Source organism: Vanessa tameamea, chromosome 29, assembly GCF_037043105.1.
Source record: "Vanessa tameamea isolate UH-Manoa-2023 chromosome 29, ilVanTame1 primary haplotype, whole genome shotgun sequence".
Taxonomy (NCBI): Eukaryota; Metazoa; Arthropoda; class Insecta; order Lepidoptera; family Nymphalidae; genus Vanessa; species Vanessa tameamea.
In genome coordinates this window covers 1,817,834-1,837,832 of record NC_087337.1, presented here as the reverse complement: position 1 = coordinate 1,837,832, position 19,999 = coordinate 1,817,834, and the positions used below count along the sequence as shown (strand labels likewise).

At 33.0% G+C, this 19,999-nt stretch overlaps 2 protein-coding genes across 13 annotated transcripts in view; one reads left to right on the top strand and one right to left on the bottom strand.

The window, feature by feature from the left end:
• Nucleotides 1-2,535: 2,535 nt before the first annotated feature.
• On the bottom strand, nucleotides 2,536-9,177 carry LOC113395865 (zinc finger protein ZFP2-like). The gene is made up of 5 exons (XM_026633583.2): nucleotides 8,955-9,177; nucleotides 8,608-8,737; nucleotides 6,718-6,801; nucleotides 4,123-4,236; nucleotides 2,536-3,978 (listed from the first exon to the last, which is right to left on the bottom strand). The coding sequence occupies exons 1-5, from the start codon at nucleotides 9,084-9,086 to the stop codon at nucleotides 2,786-2,788; spliced, it is 1,653 nt and encodes a 550-aa protein (XP_026489368.2). The 5' UTR covers nucleotides 9,087-9,177; the 3' UTR covers nucleotides 2,536-2,785.
• A 658-nt stretch (nucleotides 9,178-9,835) lies between these two features.
• The window catches only part of LOC113395863 (zinc finger protein 182-like), a 30,110-nt gene continuing 19,946 nt past the window's right edge, over nucleotides 9,836-19,999 (top strand). For 3 of the 12 annotated variants that reach the window (XM_064219894.1, XM_026633563.2, XM_064219895.1), the window contains exons 1-4: nucleotides 9,836-10,143; nucleotides 11,804-11,960; nucleotides 12,381-12,482; nucleotides 13,750-13,911. In XM_064219894.1, the coding sequence (XP_064075964.1) occupies nucleotides 9,991-10,143; nucleotides 11,804-11,960; nucleotides 12,381-12,482; nucleotides 13,750-13,911 (574 nt within the window). In that variant the 5' untranslated portion in view covers nucleotides 9,836-9,990. Of the gene's footprint in view, nucleotides 10,144-11,803; nucleotides 11,961-12,380; nucleotides 12,483-13,749; nucleotides 13,912-16,037; nucleotides 17,206-17,851; nucleotides 19,904-19,999 lie in introns of those variants that run through there. The other 9 variants (XM_064219901.1, XM_064219902.1, XM_064219896.1 and 6 more) reach the window with 6 other exon arrangements.

Here is a 19,999-nt window from a genome sequence, read left to right as displayed (position 1 = left end):
TTTGTTAAATCTACTTAAAGAAAGATTAAACCTGTAATAATAAAGATTTTGAGCAGGAACCAAGGAGGAAAGGCTGATCAGAGGAGGGTCGGTGATTTTTTCAAAACAAGTGTATTAATTAGATTAAAATATTAATTATATACCTAAACTTTCGGAGGTATTGTCTTATTAGTTTTTTTTCAGAGGACATTTGTTAAAACATCTTTCTTATAGATAAATAATCAAAGTACTTATAACTATGAAAGAACCAAACATGCCCGAAATGTCTGATAGGGTTCCTTATAATAGCCTTTTTCAACCGCAGGAGGACGATAAATAAAAAACTTTGACCTTGAATTGACGCGATATCATTGGTCGAGAACCGAGATCTTAAATAATCTATGGTAATCATTATGGATCCGCAAAAAAAAATAAAGTGTTTATAAGAAGTGAAGTGACATAGTATTGTATAATAAATTAAGACGTATTAATCCAGGACTGATTAAAGTAGATTAAACGTAAATCTAAGGTTTGATTATTAATATTTCTTCTTCGATTGGAATAGGCTATAGGCTCGAACACTACCAAAAGAAATGACGTATGAATCATATTTGAGACATTTTCGAACGTTAAGAGTAGAGTGCGTACAGAGGAAATAAACTTGGTCACACCACTGGCGATTGTCTAAAACTGTAAATCGTATTTATTTACTAAATACTCCTGTTGTGAGGATGAGTGAGAAAAAATATTATTAAATTATTTAGTATTTATTTCGATATTAACTGTAAATAAAATATATTCGACATTTTTTTTTATTATTTGTTAGATGCATTTGAAAATTAGTGTGGAATGTATTTTAGTATAGAACTGTTCGTTCACGAAGACGCGCATACATACATACATACATACATTAGCAGCCTGTAAATTTCCCACTAATGGGCTAAGGCTTCCTTTCCCATTGAGGAGAAGATTTTGGAGCATATTGCACCACGCTGCTCTAATGCGGGTTGTTGGTGGAATACACATGTGGCAGAATTTCGTTGAAATTAGACAAATGCAGGTTTTCTCACGATGTTTTCCTTCACCGCCGAGCACGAGATGAATTATAAACACAAATGAAGCACATGAAAATTCAGTGGTGCCTGCCTGGGTTTGAACCCGAAATCATCGGTTAAGATGCACGCGTTCCAACCTACGTTAAATTATAATCGGCGTCCATTTCTTAAGTGAATCTCGTGCTTGCAAGATGTAGTGTGCATGAATTATTAATGTATTAATTAAGACAGCAATAGATATGAATCAGATCAAATCAAATTATATTCGTAAATATACGCCAATCATTTAACGTCGAAGCGCGCCTTCGTAAATGAATTCGAGTGAAAGATTTAAAGTATAAAAAAATTTTTTCGTTTGAGCAGATTGTGACAATGTGTGTTGAGTTATATATTCAATATGAATTGGTTATATTATATTGTTGAGTTATTTTGAAATTATTGTTAAAATATAAGTGTAGATAATTATTTGTTTTTACGAATTAAAGTTTATGTATTAAAAGGTTATGTTGAGTTTATTTATATACTTTGTGTACCTAAATATATTCTATTCAAACAATGAGAGGAAAAAGTGAAAAAAAAAAAAAAATTGACAGCAAATTGATGCGATATTATTGGTTGAGAGCTTGATTAGTCTATGATATTCACTATGGATTTGCGAAAAAAGGGCGTTTAGAACGTCCACGAAACTGTTATCGGAATTTTGGAAGTAAAATTAAAGTGGAAATAAATAGTTAAGTGTAACATTGTATTATAAATAAAGATATATTAATCATAAACTCTTAGCAGTGCACAATATACCCGAGTTTTTAGCAAATCGCATGGAATACGTAAATCTAAGGTTTGTTTATCTTTATTCCTACTTCGAATGGAATAGACTATAGGTATATTGTTGTTGATCATCAGAATCCAAAAAAATCAGACATCCTCGAAAAGCAACGCGCCTGGCAGCGGTTGTTTATTCGAACGACTAGGTAAATAATTCAATCACCAATGACGCGCCCCACCCTTTTTCCAAATCGCTACAGTACAAGTGTTTTTTTTATGTAATAGGTAGGTGAACTAGCGAGTGGGAACCTTATGGTAAGTAGTCACCAACCGCCCATTAACATTGAGGCTGTAAGATATAATGAACATTCCTTACATCACCAATGCGCCACCAACCTTGGAATCTAAGATGTTATGTCCCTTGTGCTTGTAGTTCACACAGGCTCACTCACCCTTCGAACCGGAACACGACAATGCTAGGTATTGCTGTTTGGCGGTAGAATATAATATGACGAGTGGATGGTACCTAACCAGGCGAGCTTGCACAAAGCCCTACCACCCAGACAACTTGAGACTAATGATTCTAAAGTCTGAGCTTCCCGCAACCGGCGTTTTCTCCTCGCCAAAGCTAATGAGACGCGTCTTCGTGGATTGTTCATTGAACATTTGAACTATAACGTGTTGTAATATTCGGGGAAGTGATCCGTCAAATGTCGCAAAAAAATAAATAAAATCGTAAAATTTATTTAAATATTTTATTTGACAAAAGCATATATTATAATGCCTTCAAAAATGTATTATCATGATAAATAAATATTCTTTTATAACCTAAGACAGTATTGCAGGATTATCCGATTCTCACTTATTGCACTACAAATAATATTTACAAATTCACTTTAATTTGACACGTTTTTATTGAAAAATAAAAAAAATATGGTCATTATTGATCGAGTGACGCCTGTCAGTGTCACTTGTCATTTGGAAGACTAGGAGGTGGGGATGTCGCTCGCTGCCATACTAATGCCGTGGTGAGAGAGCAAATGACTTTTCAAACTGCACTTCTGCACGAACGCCGTGCTGCAAACATCGCACTTGAACCGCCTATCGTTATTATGAATCCTCATATGTTCCCTCAGCGTGTACTTCCTGGCATACGACTTGTGGCAAACTTCACACGCATATTTTCGCTCGCCCGTATGTTTGATCATGTGAGCGTTCAACGCTTTCTTACTGAAGAACCTGTAGCCGCACTCGGTGCATTGGCAGTTCCTTTCCATCAGGTGGTTCTTCTTAATGTGGCACATCAATAGAGATTTCAATATGTAACCTTTGTTGCAAACATTGCACTTATATTGGGCCTCCGAATTGTGGACCTTGACCAAATGTTGGTTCCTTTGGTAGTAACTCCTGAACGGGACGTCACAGAACGGACAATTACTGATGCTCCTCGCTCCCAAGTGTTTTGTCTTCTCGTGATATTGTTTCTTGGTTCTGCTCGAGAATACTTTATCACACAGGTCACACTTGAAGCTGCCTTCTTGGTGTGTCGTCTGGTGAGCGTTCAATGATCTCTTGGTAGCAAAGGATGTGTCACACTTCGTGCAACTATAGTTGCTGTAGTGTTTATTCATGTGCTGTTTCAACATCTTGAACGTTTCATACGTAGACGGGCACATGGCACAGTCGAAAACGTCACCCTTCTTCAACCTAAACTGCATTATATGATCTTTGATGTCATCATAGAATATTTTATCATGAACTTTGACGAGATGGTCCTTTAATTTGTTCAGATTCTCAATCTTCTCGGAGCATAATAAGCAAGATAAATCTGTCACGTCCAATTTGACGTTGTATTCAGTCATGTCGAAGGAGGATTTGAAATCTAATCTCTCCTTCTCGTGGTCATTCTCTGTGTGTACCCTGAGGTCCAGAGGATCGGGGAAGGTTGCATCACAGTAACCGCATATGAAGCCAAGCAACGATTTGTTTTTGAACGGTATCACATTTGAGTACTTCAATATAGTCAGAAGATTCTCTCTGTGTTTTCGTTTGTCGTGAGCGGTACGTGTGGTCCAAGACAGATTTATCTTCAGGTCATTTTTTATTGTTATCTTTCTATTTTTCACGAGTTTCAACTCCTTTGGCTTTATGGATTTGATTTCCGATCTATTGCAGGATTCTAAAACGAAAAAAAGAGAACGTAGCATTATTGCTATTTGTAAAAATCAGGTACATTTTTAATTAAATATTAGGTTTTGGATTAAGACCCAATGACGCAGTCACCACAGATAAAACATGCTTAGAATATATTAAGTACACTCACCGATAGAAGTGAATTTGTTGACAAGATTTTTAACATTCCTATTTGTTTTCGTTGTGTTTTTAGATATTGTTTTCTTCTTTGTAACGGGCTGAGGTGGAGGTGATTCTTCTTTGACTGAAATAAAAATGAAAATTATAAAAAAAAAAAAAATATCTAACATTTCCGTCTACTTATCTGGGGTGGGGTGTGCTCAGCTGTATGGAATTTACGAGCAACAAATGTGTAAAATTAAAACTAGAAGCCTATGAGTTTACTTAATGCAAGCCCGTATGGATAGGTACCACCCACTCATCAAATATTCTACCGCCAAACAGCAGTACTCAGTATTATAGTGTTCCGGTTTGAAGGGTGAGTGAGCCAAGGTAACTACAGGCACATGGAACATAACATCTTAGTTCCCAAGGTTGGTGGCGCATTGGCAAAATTTCTTACAGCGCCATTTTGTCTATGGACGATGGTGACTACTTACCATCACGAGGCCCATTTGCTCTTCCGCCAATTTATATCATAAAAAAAAGAGTCACACTAATCTGTAATTCTGAAATTTCGAATGTAATGATGTCTGAAATTAAAAACACGTTGGGACCAGAAGAGAGTTACACAAATGGCAACACAACACACGTGTGATTAGTCATTTGTTTATATGTATAAAATAGGAAGTCAATTGGACGTTTTTTCGAGGCCATGTTTGAACTTTAAACGCTTTGTAGCTCATTCCATCAAGATATTATTACTTTACGGTCGTTGTTTTAAGCTCTTTTATTTATGTCTAAACAAATATAAACATACAATAACAACAATAATATATTATATATATAGACATTTTATTGGCAATATCAGGATTATTCGAGATAAGTGGGCGTATATTCAAACGATTTTATATAAACGATCCACAAATTCAGTAAATTTTTAATTAAACAAATCAATTACACATATATATTCACAATAGTCATCAATATCGATTCGTTAATAAATCATTTACAAAAACACACATAAATCACTGAATCTATTACAAAAGAATAAATAAACTGTCGGAAATTAGCGATTCGTCGCATACGTGGCGCGCGGGAAATCTTGAATGTAACTGTCGATCCAAGATGGCTGCCGCGCTACCGTCGACGCGACGCTTCACTAGAGCGCCGTTCAACTCCCGTTGACACTCTTTTCCAACCAGTACGAATAAACAAGATGGCGCACCATGTGCCGTCATATACATACATATGCAAAATCTAGAATGCTATGTTATCTAGAATTGGTAATGTTTTTGCCGATAATTTCTCTATTATTTACACCGAACAATTACGGGTTGACATAAATTTGAAAAAATTCCCAAATAGCTAAGTTAAACTTTAGGTCCTCAAAAGGGTACAGGTTAGATAGTCCTCCTATTTTTCTTAAGCGTTGTGGCCCAGGAACTGATTTTCTATTGACTCTTATTTTTAATATACCTGTAGTAATAATCTAATTCGACCTTCAAACCGGACCACAACAATACTTAACTATATATTGCGGTTTGGCGGTTGAATATATGTCTGAATGGGTGGTACCCACCAAGACGGGATAGTACAAGGCCCTACCATCAAGTAAAACTTAATATAATAAAAACTATAATTGTGGCGATTATAACTTTGATCGACTAGCTGACTAATGTCAGTTGTACAGAGGCCGACTAACCAGCTAAGTCAATCACGGTTGATTTTCGCTTTGCTCGGGTCAGACCAGTGTCAGTGAGAGCGGTGTAAAAAAAATAAAGTGTTAAAATTAAAATGAAAGATATTAAGATAATTAACATTTAATTATGACAAAAAGTTAGTCTCGTCGGATTTTTTTAGACCAATCGGTAAAGTCAAGTGTTACCAGTAACAAATGATAATTTATCTAAAATTCATTTAATGTAATACCTCCTATATACATTTTATCAAGAATATATATATAACTAGCGACCCGCCCCGGCTCCGCACGGTTGCAATGCTGATACTCAATATACTACAGAATGTATTACAACGTTCACAGTTTTTCAATCGTCCAAAAATACAAACCGCTAAGTCTCTCCGTATGTATTTAAGTTACTTAATTGGATAAGGATTAATACTGTATTACTTAAAATCGCTTCGTTAATAAGCCATTATTTCTCGTAAAAAGTAAAGAATAAAAAATAATTATTGTGGATTATCCCTAAGAGATAGACGTATAAGTACTATGGCGGACTTTTATGAGGACCTTTTTTAAGAATACTGTAGTAAGTTATTTTGATCTAATTCATAGGATTGAGCCAAGATTTGCAATGTAAGCGCAAAAAAAGTATTTATTTACGATATCAATTTCAGAAATCTCTAAAATTATCAGTGTTTTTCTAGTACATTGTGCATGTATTATACATATAAACATTCCTCTTGAATCAATCTATCTATTAAAAAAAACCGCATCAAAATCCGTTGTGTAATTTTAAAGATCTAAGCATACATAGGGACAGAGAGCGGTAAGCGACTTATGATAAACGAAGCCAGTTAGACGGCACTCTTTGCCGAATAGTCGCAGACTACGAATACGGACGGATCATCGTCGAACCATGACAAAATATATAACTGAACTTACTTGTGTCATTCAAGAAGTAATTATCCGATTCATTGCCGTCTGTTTCGGGATCTATTTCCTCCTTCACGTATACTGGCTTCTCATCTGTAAATATTAATGCTTTAATTATGTATACAAGTTAACATTTGTTTATCTTTACTAATATTATAAATGCGAAAGATGTTGTTCAAACTGTCTGTCTGGTGCTCAATCACAGCTAAAAAAACTGAACCGAATTTGATTAAATTTGGTTCATACACCAAGCTTGAACTTCAAAATAGAACATGGCTTACTGACGACCAACCCCTACAATGCGAACGAAGCCGAAGGCGACAAATAGTTCATTGTCCAATGGGCCAGTGACGTCAACGAATTAAATGATACTCCTCGTAGTATATACTCTATTCCAACTATAAGAGGATATAAGCCACATAAACAACATTTGACAGCAAATTGATGCGATATCATTGGTCGAGCTTCGTTTATCTATGATATTCACTATGCATTTGGGGAAATAAGTAGTTATGTGTAATAGTGTTGTATTATATATAAAAATATGTTAATCATAAGCTCTTAGTAGTGTACAATATAACTGTGTATATATATGGCTATACGGCGATTAAAGACCAAACACAAACCAACTATCAAATATATTTATATAAATATAATATAATATATACTTATATAATTGTATTTAACTACTGTATTTTTAGATGTTAAAAAAGAGTAACTACTGATTCTCTTGTCGGTTCTTCTCTGTAGAATATACATTCCGAACCGGTCGTAGCTTTACTTTAAATAGTTTGTTAAATGACGATTCAAACGTGCTTGTAAAAGCCTACTTGAATAAAGTATATTTTGATTTATTAATTAACTTAGCCATAAGACATTTTATCCATATAACATATTAATAGTAGTTTAATTTAATGTTCAGTTAAAGTCGGTGATTTGAAGATTTGTTGATACAAAATGTTTTGAAGAGTTCACTTGGCGGTAGGGCTTTGTACAAGCCTGGACATAGAAAGAAAAATTCTAGATTTTTATATGAACAGGAACCCTTTCGTGAATACTTATAACATACAAGAAACCCACCAAATTTTCCTCACTAACAGATATATGATGACTAACAGACAAACATTAATTTTTATTTATACACATAAGGTTAGTTGATTGAAAAATGTCAAACCCAGGCATCTCATGCTCGACGGTAAAGGAAAACATTGTAAGGAAACCTACATGTGTTTTATTTCAACAAAATTCTACCACATTTGTATCCACCAATCCGGATTGGAACCGTGTGGTGGAATAAGCTCCAAACCTTCTCCTCTAAGGTGAGAGGAGGCCTTAGCCCAGCAGTGGGAAATTTACAGGCTGTTATTTGTACTGTACTGTGTCTGTGATGTTGGGCAAAGTTAAGGGAAATACTTGTCATAGAAAAAGGAACTCAAGCTATAAAAATAAAGGTACATGGAGCAAGTAGAACATTATAGTTAAGCAACAAAAGCAAATGCAATATCAAATACCAATTAAAATTCCCAGTAGGCCAAATGACATACTTTTGTTGATACAACAAAAAATCCATCAGTTTATATATTAATTCTTAACATATTATCAAATTGTCATTAACAAACACTACAAATAAATTGCTTTTGCTTCACTTAAATGGTCTGTATGCTTCATTGGCTTTTTGTTCTATAATTTGAATTAAGAAACATTGGAGAATAGTAATAAGTTGCCTCCACAGTTTCACGAGGACATAGAAGGCTTTCCAAACTTTGATGGACAGCTTTCAAGAACTAAGAGGCACTTAAAGAAGAAATACAATTATACCATTCATAAGCAAATCTTTTTTGGATATAGTATCAGTGTTCAGGACATATGTATCTTATTAGAATAAAATAATTGTAATACTTTCGGCATCTGTGATCCTTTTTAATAACTCTGTTTCTGATTGGAGTACTTTTCGTTTGAAACATAAGGAGTCTCGTAAAGTCTTCACACATAAATCACATATTAAACTGTTTTCTAGTTTTGTACTTATCTGAAAATCAAAACAATAACATATTAAAATTAAAATTTCGTTTTAAATTTAGCTTCCGACAAAATTCTCTTAATCGAGTAAGAATTATAATATTAATTTACATCAATTAGCGTTTATTTATATATAAGATTGTAAAAAAGAATATATTTGTTAAAAATAAAGATGTATTTTGTTTAACTTAAAGTTTAATTTCAATTAAATATAAGTATGCACTTACAACAATATTGAAACATTCCTGTAACATGTCGGAATATATTTCTTTTTCTCCCAACCAAGGGTAAGTTACACTCATATCTTTGTTTCCACTCTCAGATAAACAGCAGCGGCAAAGTTTATTTACTTCCATCATACTTTATTTCCGATGTTTTACCACAAAAATATATAATGTTTATTGAAAACATTCAATTAACTTAATTCAAATGACATTATTTTTTTTTATAATTATTTTACAATTTGAAAATGTTGCTAGCTTTAAAAGTCATAGTACTAATCCTGATTATAAAAGCGGTTTAAATTTTATAAAATAATTATTTATATTGATGAATCATAAACGCTTACAAAATATGCAATAAAAACGTCTACCCGCAGTCCTGTTGTGTAATGCCTTGAGATTTGATCTGAGCTCTATTTATTGAATTTGGATTGGTAATTTTGGAATTATTTATTTTTAGAGTTTAAATTTTTTTGCTCACGTTATTTATAATTGATCTAACTTTACCATAACAAAAATATATAAGTAACTTAAGACAATGTTTTAAGTGGAGCAAAAAGTGGTTCGAAAAACTTATTATACAATAGAAAAAATTGAAATATAAGTAGAACAAGTTCTATATAGTGTTCTGATCTTTGTTTAATATGCAAAATATTATGTAGACAAGGTGTTTAAATAAGCGATTTTGTTACTATTCTGCTATGTTTGTTAATGAAAAAATTAGGTTTAAAATCGGGCCTTACAATTGCGTGAATTACATTTATTTCCACCATACATGTTTCTTCACTATGTTCTATCACAGTTTCTTTGTTTTATGGTATTTACAGTCTAATGTGGAGTTTTGAAACATTTTATATTCATGAAGGTAATTTTTTATTTGTAGTTAGTAACACTACTGTTATTAACGATTTGAGCGGAAGAAAAACAAAATGGCGTATAATGTAAAGCGGAATTGACGCTGGTCGTTGTTGTATATTTTACATCATTAACATATTATAGTTTAAGTATTTTAATAAGAATGTGGTAGTAATCTGAATCGAAGATGGAGTTCGATGAAATTGTGGTGAAAGAGAGCCCAGGGCTTTGCCGGTGCTGTCTTTCTGAAGGTTGTTATAAGGACTTGGGAACAGAATATACATGGATGGACGAGACCGAAGTGTACGCCGATATATTGCTAGAATGCTTTGATATCAGTGTAAGTATGCTTTATTCAATAAAGTAAAGACTTAAAGTTCTAATTGGCTATTGAATCAACAAAGAAATACTTATTTAAATCTATGATTTTATAAATAATATCGAAGTATTTTTGATTTGTTTTTGTTTTTTTTTTTAAATATTTATTTAATAGTCAAACAGTAATCTAATACATGAGATTTAAAAATAATAAACTTGAAGTTATACTTAATAAATTTGATCAATAGTTGAATTATACATAAAAAATACATTAATTAAACTTAACGTCAAAAATTTACGCAATTATTAAAAAATATATTGTTGTAAGTAAATGATATAAAAATTTTCACAAGAGAAAGTTCAGTAACAAATATGAATTAAATAGACAAAAAGGAAAAAATATTGAACTACAATATGTACAAAAATATGAACTAATGTTCAGCACATTTCAGAGATTTTTGTATATAATATTAATATATAAGTTACCGCTCATCATAACATTACCCACTTTAAACTTACTCTTAAAGTGACAAGTTTAAATTTCAAGTTCTTGTAAAACAATAAATGGATTTACAATATCGGAGCAAAAAAAGAGCCATAAAAAATAAAATAATCATATATGGATAGGTAAAGCGTAAAATAGTCAGGTTCTATGTTATGGCACCTTTTTTGGCTTATATATTTTGATGTGCATTGTAAAGACAATGCTTAAAGCTTTGTGATTTTATAGTGTGAAGTATTACTGTCTGCCAAATGTGTCTCCACTAACCTGTATATGATTAGTGTAGTTGAATAGGCCCAAAACCTTCTTCTCAAATGGAGGAGCCTTAGCCTTGCGGTGAGAGATATAGGCTATTTATTTAATATATTATATAAAAACCTCTTAATGTTTTAGTGAAATTTTTATTTTTATTATGAATGATGTATGAAAATGAAAATCCGAATTTGGCTAAAGTTTAACTATAGGTTGAGTTTAGTATATTTTAGTTTGCAAAGCTTACTTACCATTTTAGTTTTCAAAGCTGTTGGCAAATGGTGATAGTTAATATTTTTTATGGTGCCAATGTCTCTGGTGGTTCTCACTTTCATCATATAGATATTCATCTATAGTTTATTCCAATCGAAGAAGGAATGAATTTACTAATAGCTCAGCTATATTGTGCACTACTAACAGTAATAGATTAATAACTCCTTATTTATAATACAACACTCTTCTACTAAACTATTTATATCCACTTTAATTTTACTCCCGAAGTATCAATAACACTTTTGATGATGTTTGATATGCCATTTATTCACAAAACCATAATGAATATCATATATTTAGAGATATAGACTATACTAGCTCTCGGCCAATGATATTGCTTCAATAAGATGTCAAATGTTGTTTATTTGGCTGTTGTACTCTTGTGGATGGAATAGACTATGGGCCAAGCTACCTGTTTTAGAAATAAAATTATGAAAAATTCTTGATTAAGATCAACAGCGTTGCCCTAACCTTTTTTTTGCTGGTCATATGAAGTGGGGTCTTATGGGGGATTCCCCGGTGCTCACTACGATTGGCGCACTCTCGTACACAGGAATACTCTATTCTCGAGGACGTCACGGGATCGCTTTCGCACGCTACCGCGAAGAACCTAAAATATCTGGATCTAATATCAACATGTATATTTTCCTATTAGATATCGCAACACATGGAAGGACCGAATGGACCAAACCGTCTTATCTGTGAGGTCTGCATCACACGTCTTCGTGACGCGTGTAACTTCAAGAAGCAAGTCCTCGATTCCGAAAAGAAGTTTGTCGACATGGTCGGTAGGGGCGAGTTCAAGTCAAAGGGTATGTTATATTAAATTTACATTCTCATATATAGCCTATTCCAATGGAAGTAGGAAAAGAGATAAACAAACCTTAGATTTACGTATTTGTTTGGCCATTATGGAACATTTCTAGGCTGATTTCATGATATCGTTGTACGACACAACTTAGATGTAGCATCGGCAATATTCGTAAAACCGATCACATCCGAACTAAATGCGTCTTCAAAATCATCAATCTTTATTTATTTCTTATGCGTAAATGATCTTTACTCTAACGTTAATAAATTTCATATAATCAAAAGCATTCGCCAAATTAAAGATTGTTTTTTTTTTTTTTTTTAAATTACTCGATGCTACATTTCAATTCTGTCGTACTATACCTGCATACATTTAAACAAAAATCGACTTTAAGAATAAGCAATGACTTTTTTATTTACAGTAATAGTTTATCAGGAACAAATGAAGTCTGAAATGATTGTGGAACCGCAACCAGCTCACGACGCTGATGTTGAATATTTGGACGAGGAAATTGATTATGATGGTACGTATTGTATGGTTTTATTTAACTTCTTGGTGGTAGGGTAATGTGCAAGCCTGTATAAGCCGGGGTAGGTAGCACCCATTTATCAAATACCAAAAAACACCTCCAAGCGGTATAGTAATATTTTGATTGTTGTGATCTTTTTTTGTAAGATATGGACATAAATGTTAGTTCGTAGTAGTTGGGGATGTAAGGAATTTTTAAGATTTCTCACGTCGCCAATGTCTATTGGCGGTGGTGACCACTTGCTACTAAGTGGTCCGTACTCGAGCTAAAAAAAATGCAATGTTAGTGTAATTGTTTGTTTAGGTTAAATCTTATAAAGAACCACTTCCTCTTATCTTATGGTTTTGTTAGGACAATATATATTTTTATAATAAGCATAACCCGATTCTACACAATCTCGGATTGGTGCCCTAGTGTGGGTTCAAGTTTTAGGTATATTTTTATGCTATACTATATCCCTGTGCCAAGTTTCATTTAGATACGTTCAGCCGCTTTGGCGTGATTGAGTCCTTTTCCATCCTTTCATACTTTGTCATTTATAATATATTTATACAATATATTAATATACAACATATTGTATGATATATATTTTAGTTGCTCGGTAGATTTCCACTAACGTTAAACGTTACAGTAGCAGTGTGATGTTATATAGCATCTAAAGTTTCTCAATGAATGGGCTATCTAACGCAAATATACTTTTTCAAATCTATATAGTAATCCTGACATAAGTTAAACCAAACAAACTCATCAGCCTTATAATATTCTTATCAAAAATATGAACAGCACTTTGACCATTTTAAAATTATGAGCTATCGCCAAACTTACACGTTTCGCTTTGCTTTACCTTGTTTTGTTATATTACGGTTGATTCACTTCTCACTAATTCACTTACCCGGTCAGTCAGTTTAATTCTAGGCACAGAGACATAACATCATACATCCTATGTCAATCAATAGCGGTGACAACACACAATTAGGACCATAGGGATTATTAGCCTTCCCGCTACAATAAAAAAAAAAACAATTTGAAGAAAGGCTTCATAACTATGTGTATAAAAAAATAGCAACAGTATTTTTTCATTACTTTTGTATGTTAACTCAAAAACAAGATTAACACTCATTTAAATAAAAAATAAATGAGCTAGTAGAAGATGCTGAATTTTTTGACAATTTTTTGTTTTTTCAATGAGACATAAACGAAGGCTTAAATTTTCAGAATCTAATGGAGCTATATCTAATATTAATATTATCTTCTCTTCTAGATGGAAATAAAGACGATTCAAACGAACCTACAGTATCTGAAGACATAACAGTTGATGCGTTACCGATAAAAGGCAAACGTGGAAGGCCTAAAAAGTCAACCGTCAAACCGGAAAAGAAAAAATCGAAACTAGAGGAAAAGACTAAACCGAAAATTGTCAAAGGTTAGTTTATTTTTTTTTTTACATTGTTTACGTTTAGCAGAAGATGATGGGTATTTGGGATATGTCTTATTTGTTAAGGACTAGTTTTCGCTCGCATATGAGGGAGGGGCGAGGGGTGTGGTGTCGCGGTCATTAATTTTAGGTATACAAAAGTAGCCTATTGTTCTTTTTTGGGGTTCAAGCTAGCTTCATAGAAAATTTCATGACATTGTGTGGTTTAGTCGTGTAATAGACAGAGTTACTTTCCCATTTATGATATTAGTGTAGGTTTTAAATCACTATTTTTTTATATGTTTGTAGGGTAATAGTTGAATAAATTTGTAAAAATTTAGATCTATATTATCAGCAGTAAAAAAAGTGGGTTTTTGTTATCAAAAATATTCAATGTAAAAATTGCTACATGTGTTGTCAGTAAAGTAAAATTACGATTTTCAAAATCAAAATATACTTTAGTCAAGTACGCTTTTACAAGAACTTTTGAATCGACATTTTACAGAACCGTATTAAACGTAAAGCTACCGGTTCGGAATGTAGATAATACCGAGACGAACTGGCAAGAAACTCAGTAGTTATTCTTTTCCGAAATTACTACGTGTGAATATAAATCCTTCTAAGTTTACATATGTGTGTCTCATAAGACATTTATCTCCCAATTCCCTCCATTTTCTGCTAAACTATTATTGTCAAGACTGTAATGAAGTTTTGATAGTCTGTCTGTCCGTCTGATTGGTTCATATGTCACAAAGATACATTATACATACATACACAATCGCGTGTATTATTATTTTTTCTTTCTATTTCGAGGAAGTTATTATTATTATTTGAAACGAAACTTCATTAAAGTTTTCTTTATTTTTGATGTTCATAATTTTTCTATTGTCACCGTAAAAAGTAGCTAAATTAAATAAAAGAATAAGAGACTGAAAACACGAATATCATAAGCATATAAGTTAATATCGAAATGGTTTTAACTGGAACATAACATCTATTAAAACATTGACGAAATTTCGTCGCCAATTTTGAAAATTGGCGCCCAAAGTGGGATCATACATATTTCTCATGAATGTTTCGATTTTTTTTCTAAATTAATAATTAAATAAAATAAATACAACGTGTGACAAAAGAAAGATTAAGATTTAGATTAAAATAGCCTAAATTTTTGTGCCTTTTGACATTTTAAATGACATTAAATATTCTAACTCCTTAACAATTTTAACAATTGATATGCTTAAATATATGCACTGCAGATATTATTGTTCTACATACAATAAATACGTTCTTCAAAGATTATATGAATACCTGCATTTTGTTAAGTTAAAACGAAAGTAAATTCTTGCTAACAGCCTTATAGTGTAACGCATTAGCGTAGTTAAATGAAAGGTATATAAATCACTAGTTCTTAGTTTCTCAACGGTTATTGTGATGATTCTCAAGGAAAAATAATCTGTTTGGTCGTATTTATAGGGTAGGTTTTCGAGCTGGAATAGTAAAGGTAGCAACGATACTTTATATGCTACTGTACTATGTACTAAAATCTCAGGTGATACCTGTTGATTCTTAAATTAAAGAATGGAGCTAGAAAATGTTGTATAAATGTTATTATTCCTGCTAGCAAGGCTATTAGTTAAGCTATAAGACATGCACATTCTTCTAGAAACATCTTCTCTAACTATAAAGATTAGGCTATCTCAATTTTTAAACGATTGAAAGATATTTTAAAATCTCCTTTTAAAAAACTATTTTCGCTATTAGATTTTAGCATTTTCTTCAGATACTTGACAATTATTCAAATAATTTTAGAAGTTATTATTTTTCTCACGTAATTTTAAGCGACTGATGAATTTAATAAGTAACGGTCTTGAAGTTGGCCTGATATGTGTTATTAAAAAAAAGTGGATTGTATCGGAAGTATTTGTATACGCCGGTTAAATATAGTTAGCGAGAACCGTACTGACCAGCTAATTAAATCGATATATTACGAAAACTAATGTAAATTCAGACCGAGAGAAAAACAAATATTGTATGTTATATATTCAACGTAATATACAAAATATACGAAAAATCCAATCCAATAAGAAGTTATAAAAACGAAGGAGAAATATTGATAGAAAAATTTGAATTTTTAGGTGAAAAACGCCCTGTGATGGCAACCGAGGCGCTGATTAAGTCCTCAATGACAACGACGAAACGGAATCGTCTAATGAAAAGGAATGCAATCATTATATTAGAATCGTCAACAGCGATCCCTTTTAAATGGCACCGTCATAACTACCTCTGTTTCTTTTGCCATCGTCCTTTCAAAAGTTTAGAACCTTTAAAGGAACACACGAGAAATGATCACAAAGATTCCAGTATTAAATCCGCTGTTTCATACCTTAAAAGGGATGAAAAGGTTAAAATTGACGTAACTGTTATCAATTGCAAAACATGCGATGAAAGTTTTGATAATATAAACTTGCTAATAGAGCACGTTAAAGTTGAACATGATAAAATATTTATAGATAACTGTGGTTATGGTGTAATACCATACAAATTACATAAAGATAAATTTGAATGTGCACTCTGTCAAAAGGATTTCCGATATTTTATTAAACTAAATCAACACATGAATGAGCACTATGGTAATTATGTGTGCGAATTGTGCGGAAAATCATTTTTGAGTCAGGATCGGTTGCGCTGCCATTCCCTTAGCCACGGTTCGAATTTCCGTTGCAGCACATGTCCAGAGATATTCGAATCGTTGACACAGAAAAACAATCACGAAATGTCCGTTCATAACAAAACGCGTACGATAAAGTGTTTTTTCTGCCCGGAAACCTTTCAGAATTACGTGTTGAGAAAGCGTCATCACAATTCCGCTCACAACGTCGAGATATCGGTTATAAATTGCCCCGTTTGCGGGAAATCGTTCCACATCGTAAGCAAGATGTGGGCTCATCTGAAGGAAGTTCACGTCAGAGAGAAGAACTTCTCGTGTTCTCTCTGTGATCAGAAGTTCTTTTCAAGGACACACGTTCAGAAACATATGATTAAACATTTGGGCGAGAAAATCCATCAGTGTGAAGTTTGCAAGAAGTCGTACGCAAGAAAGCAGACACTGAGAGATCATATGAGGATACACAATAACGATAGGAGATTCATTTGTCCTGTTTGTAGCCAAGCTTTCGTTCAGAATAACAGTTTGCGGTTGCATATGAAAGTGCATCATTCGGATTCTATAAATGCATAGAAATTTGTTTTAAATAAGTATAAAAAGTACGTCAAACTAGATATGCTAGTACTATCTGTGTTATAACAGTGTTTTATTATTGCTGGTATTACAAGGATCATATCAACTTGGAACTCTTGGTGGCCATAAATGAATGATGAATTTCTTAACATTAATTATGACTCAAAATATTGTTGTCACTTTGCTCGTCTAGTTGTTATCAATGAACGTAAAATTATACAAATATTTTTTTAACTTTTTTGTATTCCCAATAAGTCATAAATGTGCCTAAAATGTGTGCACTCTCGTTTTTAAAATGGTTTTTGTGTAAACAAACATTTTGAATTCGTGATTTCGTTTATTTCAATAATATTATATTTCTGTAAATTTTCTTGAAAAGTTAATAGATATATACTCGGTGTTTTTATATTACGGCGAACGTACAGTTTACCAATAAAGAAAATAATTCAGCAAATCTATCGACTTGATTATAATTTCAAATAATTTACATGATCAATTCAGTTTTTATGAAATGTATAAAAAAGACTTCGCACCAATAATTGAGTCATGCGTTCTGGTAAATAAACGGTATAGCTTAAGATAACTTTAAATGTACCCTGAATTTATTATTTAAAATAACTCCATTGTTTTGTTGAGATATAACACATAGATTGTCGAAAATTTATTATACATTATAGAGGGTACATTTACAGTTGATAATTATATTTTCAGATATAAAACATCGGAAAATCAAAGGCTGCGAATCATCGTCGATGCGTAGGCGGAAAAATCTTCAATTACTTTTCAACAATACGACGATAATTCCGTTCAAATGGAGGGGAAAATATCTGTGTTTCTTTTGCAGTAAGGATATAGCACAATATTCTGAATTACGTAAGCACACGAAATCTCATGGGAATTGCTCGATAGAAGATCATTCTCTGAAAGTATTGAAAGGTGGGCAGAACATGGAAATAAAGATTGATATATCTGAAATAGGCTGTGAGATTTGTAATGAAGAATTTCCAGCGTTCGACGATGTTTTAAATCACCTTTTCGTCAAGCATAAATTGGAATATGACAAAGATGTCGATATGGCTATAGAAGAATATAAACTTGTTGATCTCAGCTGTAGTCAGTGTGACGATAAGTTCACTTACTTCGGTTATCTCGTCTCTCACATCAATAATAATCACCCAAAGAACTGTTTGATATGTGACAAATGTAATCAGAAGTTCAATAAGAAACGAGATCTCTTTTCGCACATGAAGAATTATCACCGAGAAGGGGGTTACCCGTGTGACGTATGTCCTCAGAGTTTCAGCTCACTAAACATACTAAGGAAACATAGAAATAATAGACATTTAACGAGATGCAACATTTGTCATTTAAGACTACCTTCAGCGGTTCTCAAACAGAAACATATAGAATTAGAACATCCGGACAATGGTTCGTTGCAATGTGATATTTGTTACAAAGACTTCCATACGAAACAAGGTTTGAAAATGCACTTGCGGAAATGTAAGGGAGACATTTTCGATATACCTATAAAGAAAGAAGAATACGACGCTATGGATTTGGACAGCAGCTATGAAAACGTAAAACGTCCAAGCGTCAAACAGATCAGAGAAAATATTGTAACAGTCATAAATATGTCTACCGCGATACCGTTTAATTTTTATAAAAATAAATTCAATTGCTTCTATTGCTCGAAAGATTTCCCTGATTCCGATTTGATGAGAGAACACACGGTTTTAGAACATCCAATATGTGATGTCAAAGAGAAATGTATAAGAAAATGCAGGGAATCGGTTGCATGCGTTAAAATAGATATTTCATCTTTAGCGTGTAAGGTTTGTTTCGAATCGATGCCTGATTTGGAGACTCTATTAGACCATCTTATATCGAAACATGAGGCTAATTATGACAAATCAATAACCACGTGTTTGCAGCCTTATAAATTGATCAAAGATCACATGGCCTGTCCGAATTGTCCCAGCGAAGTATTTAGATTTTTCGGCACATTATTAAAACACATGAACAACAAACACACGAATAATAATATTATCTGCGTTTATTGTGGACAAACATTTCGACGGGACCAAAATTTGAGAGTTCATATATGGAGACATCACAGAGACGGCAGATTCAAGTGCAATATATGCGGAGCTGATTGTAACATTCCTTCGAGGTTATATATGCACATGGCTAATGCACACGGCGTTAAAGCAGCGAAATGTCCGAAATGTTCGGAAGCATTCCCCACACAGTATCTCAGACAAAAACATTTAATAGAAGCACATGATTCCGGCCACAAATGTTCCTACTGTGGTAAATTATTCACGCGTAATTCGTTCATGCGTGATCACATACGAAGGACGCATTTGAAAGAGAAAAATGTGGAATGTTCCATATGTAACATGAAATTCTTCAATAATATACTTTTGCGTCGTCATATGGTGAAACACAGCGGGGAGAAGAATTTCCATTGTGACATTTGTGGGGAAAGATTCTATTGGAGGAAGAGTTTACGAACGCATATGTCCAGACATAATAAGCATATTAATTCTGTATAAAAATATTACATAAGCATCGATTGTCAGGTTCCTTATTTAAAGAATCGTTATTGTACGTCAGGAAACCGATCGGTTGAGTGACAGCTCGTATCTTCGATTCGTAAGCAAAACGAATCGTTTCCTGAATATAGTAACCGGTCATATCTAATGTAAAACACTTTACTGCCATAATTTAAGCTTTTCATGCGTTCTCATTTATTTTCTACCAAAGATTAGTGCTAAGATTGTAATGTATACAAATTAATTTATAAATTTTGAAATAAGACATCAGCTAAATATAAAACTTCTCGTAATAAAAATAATT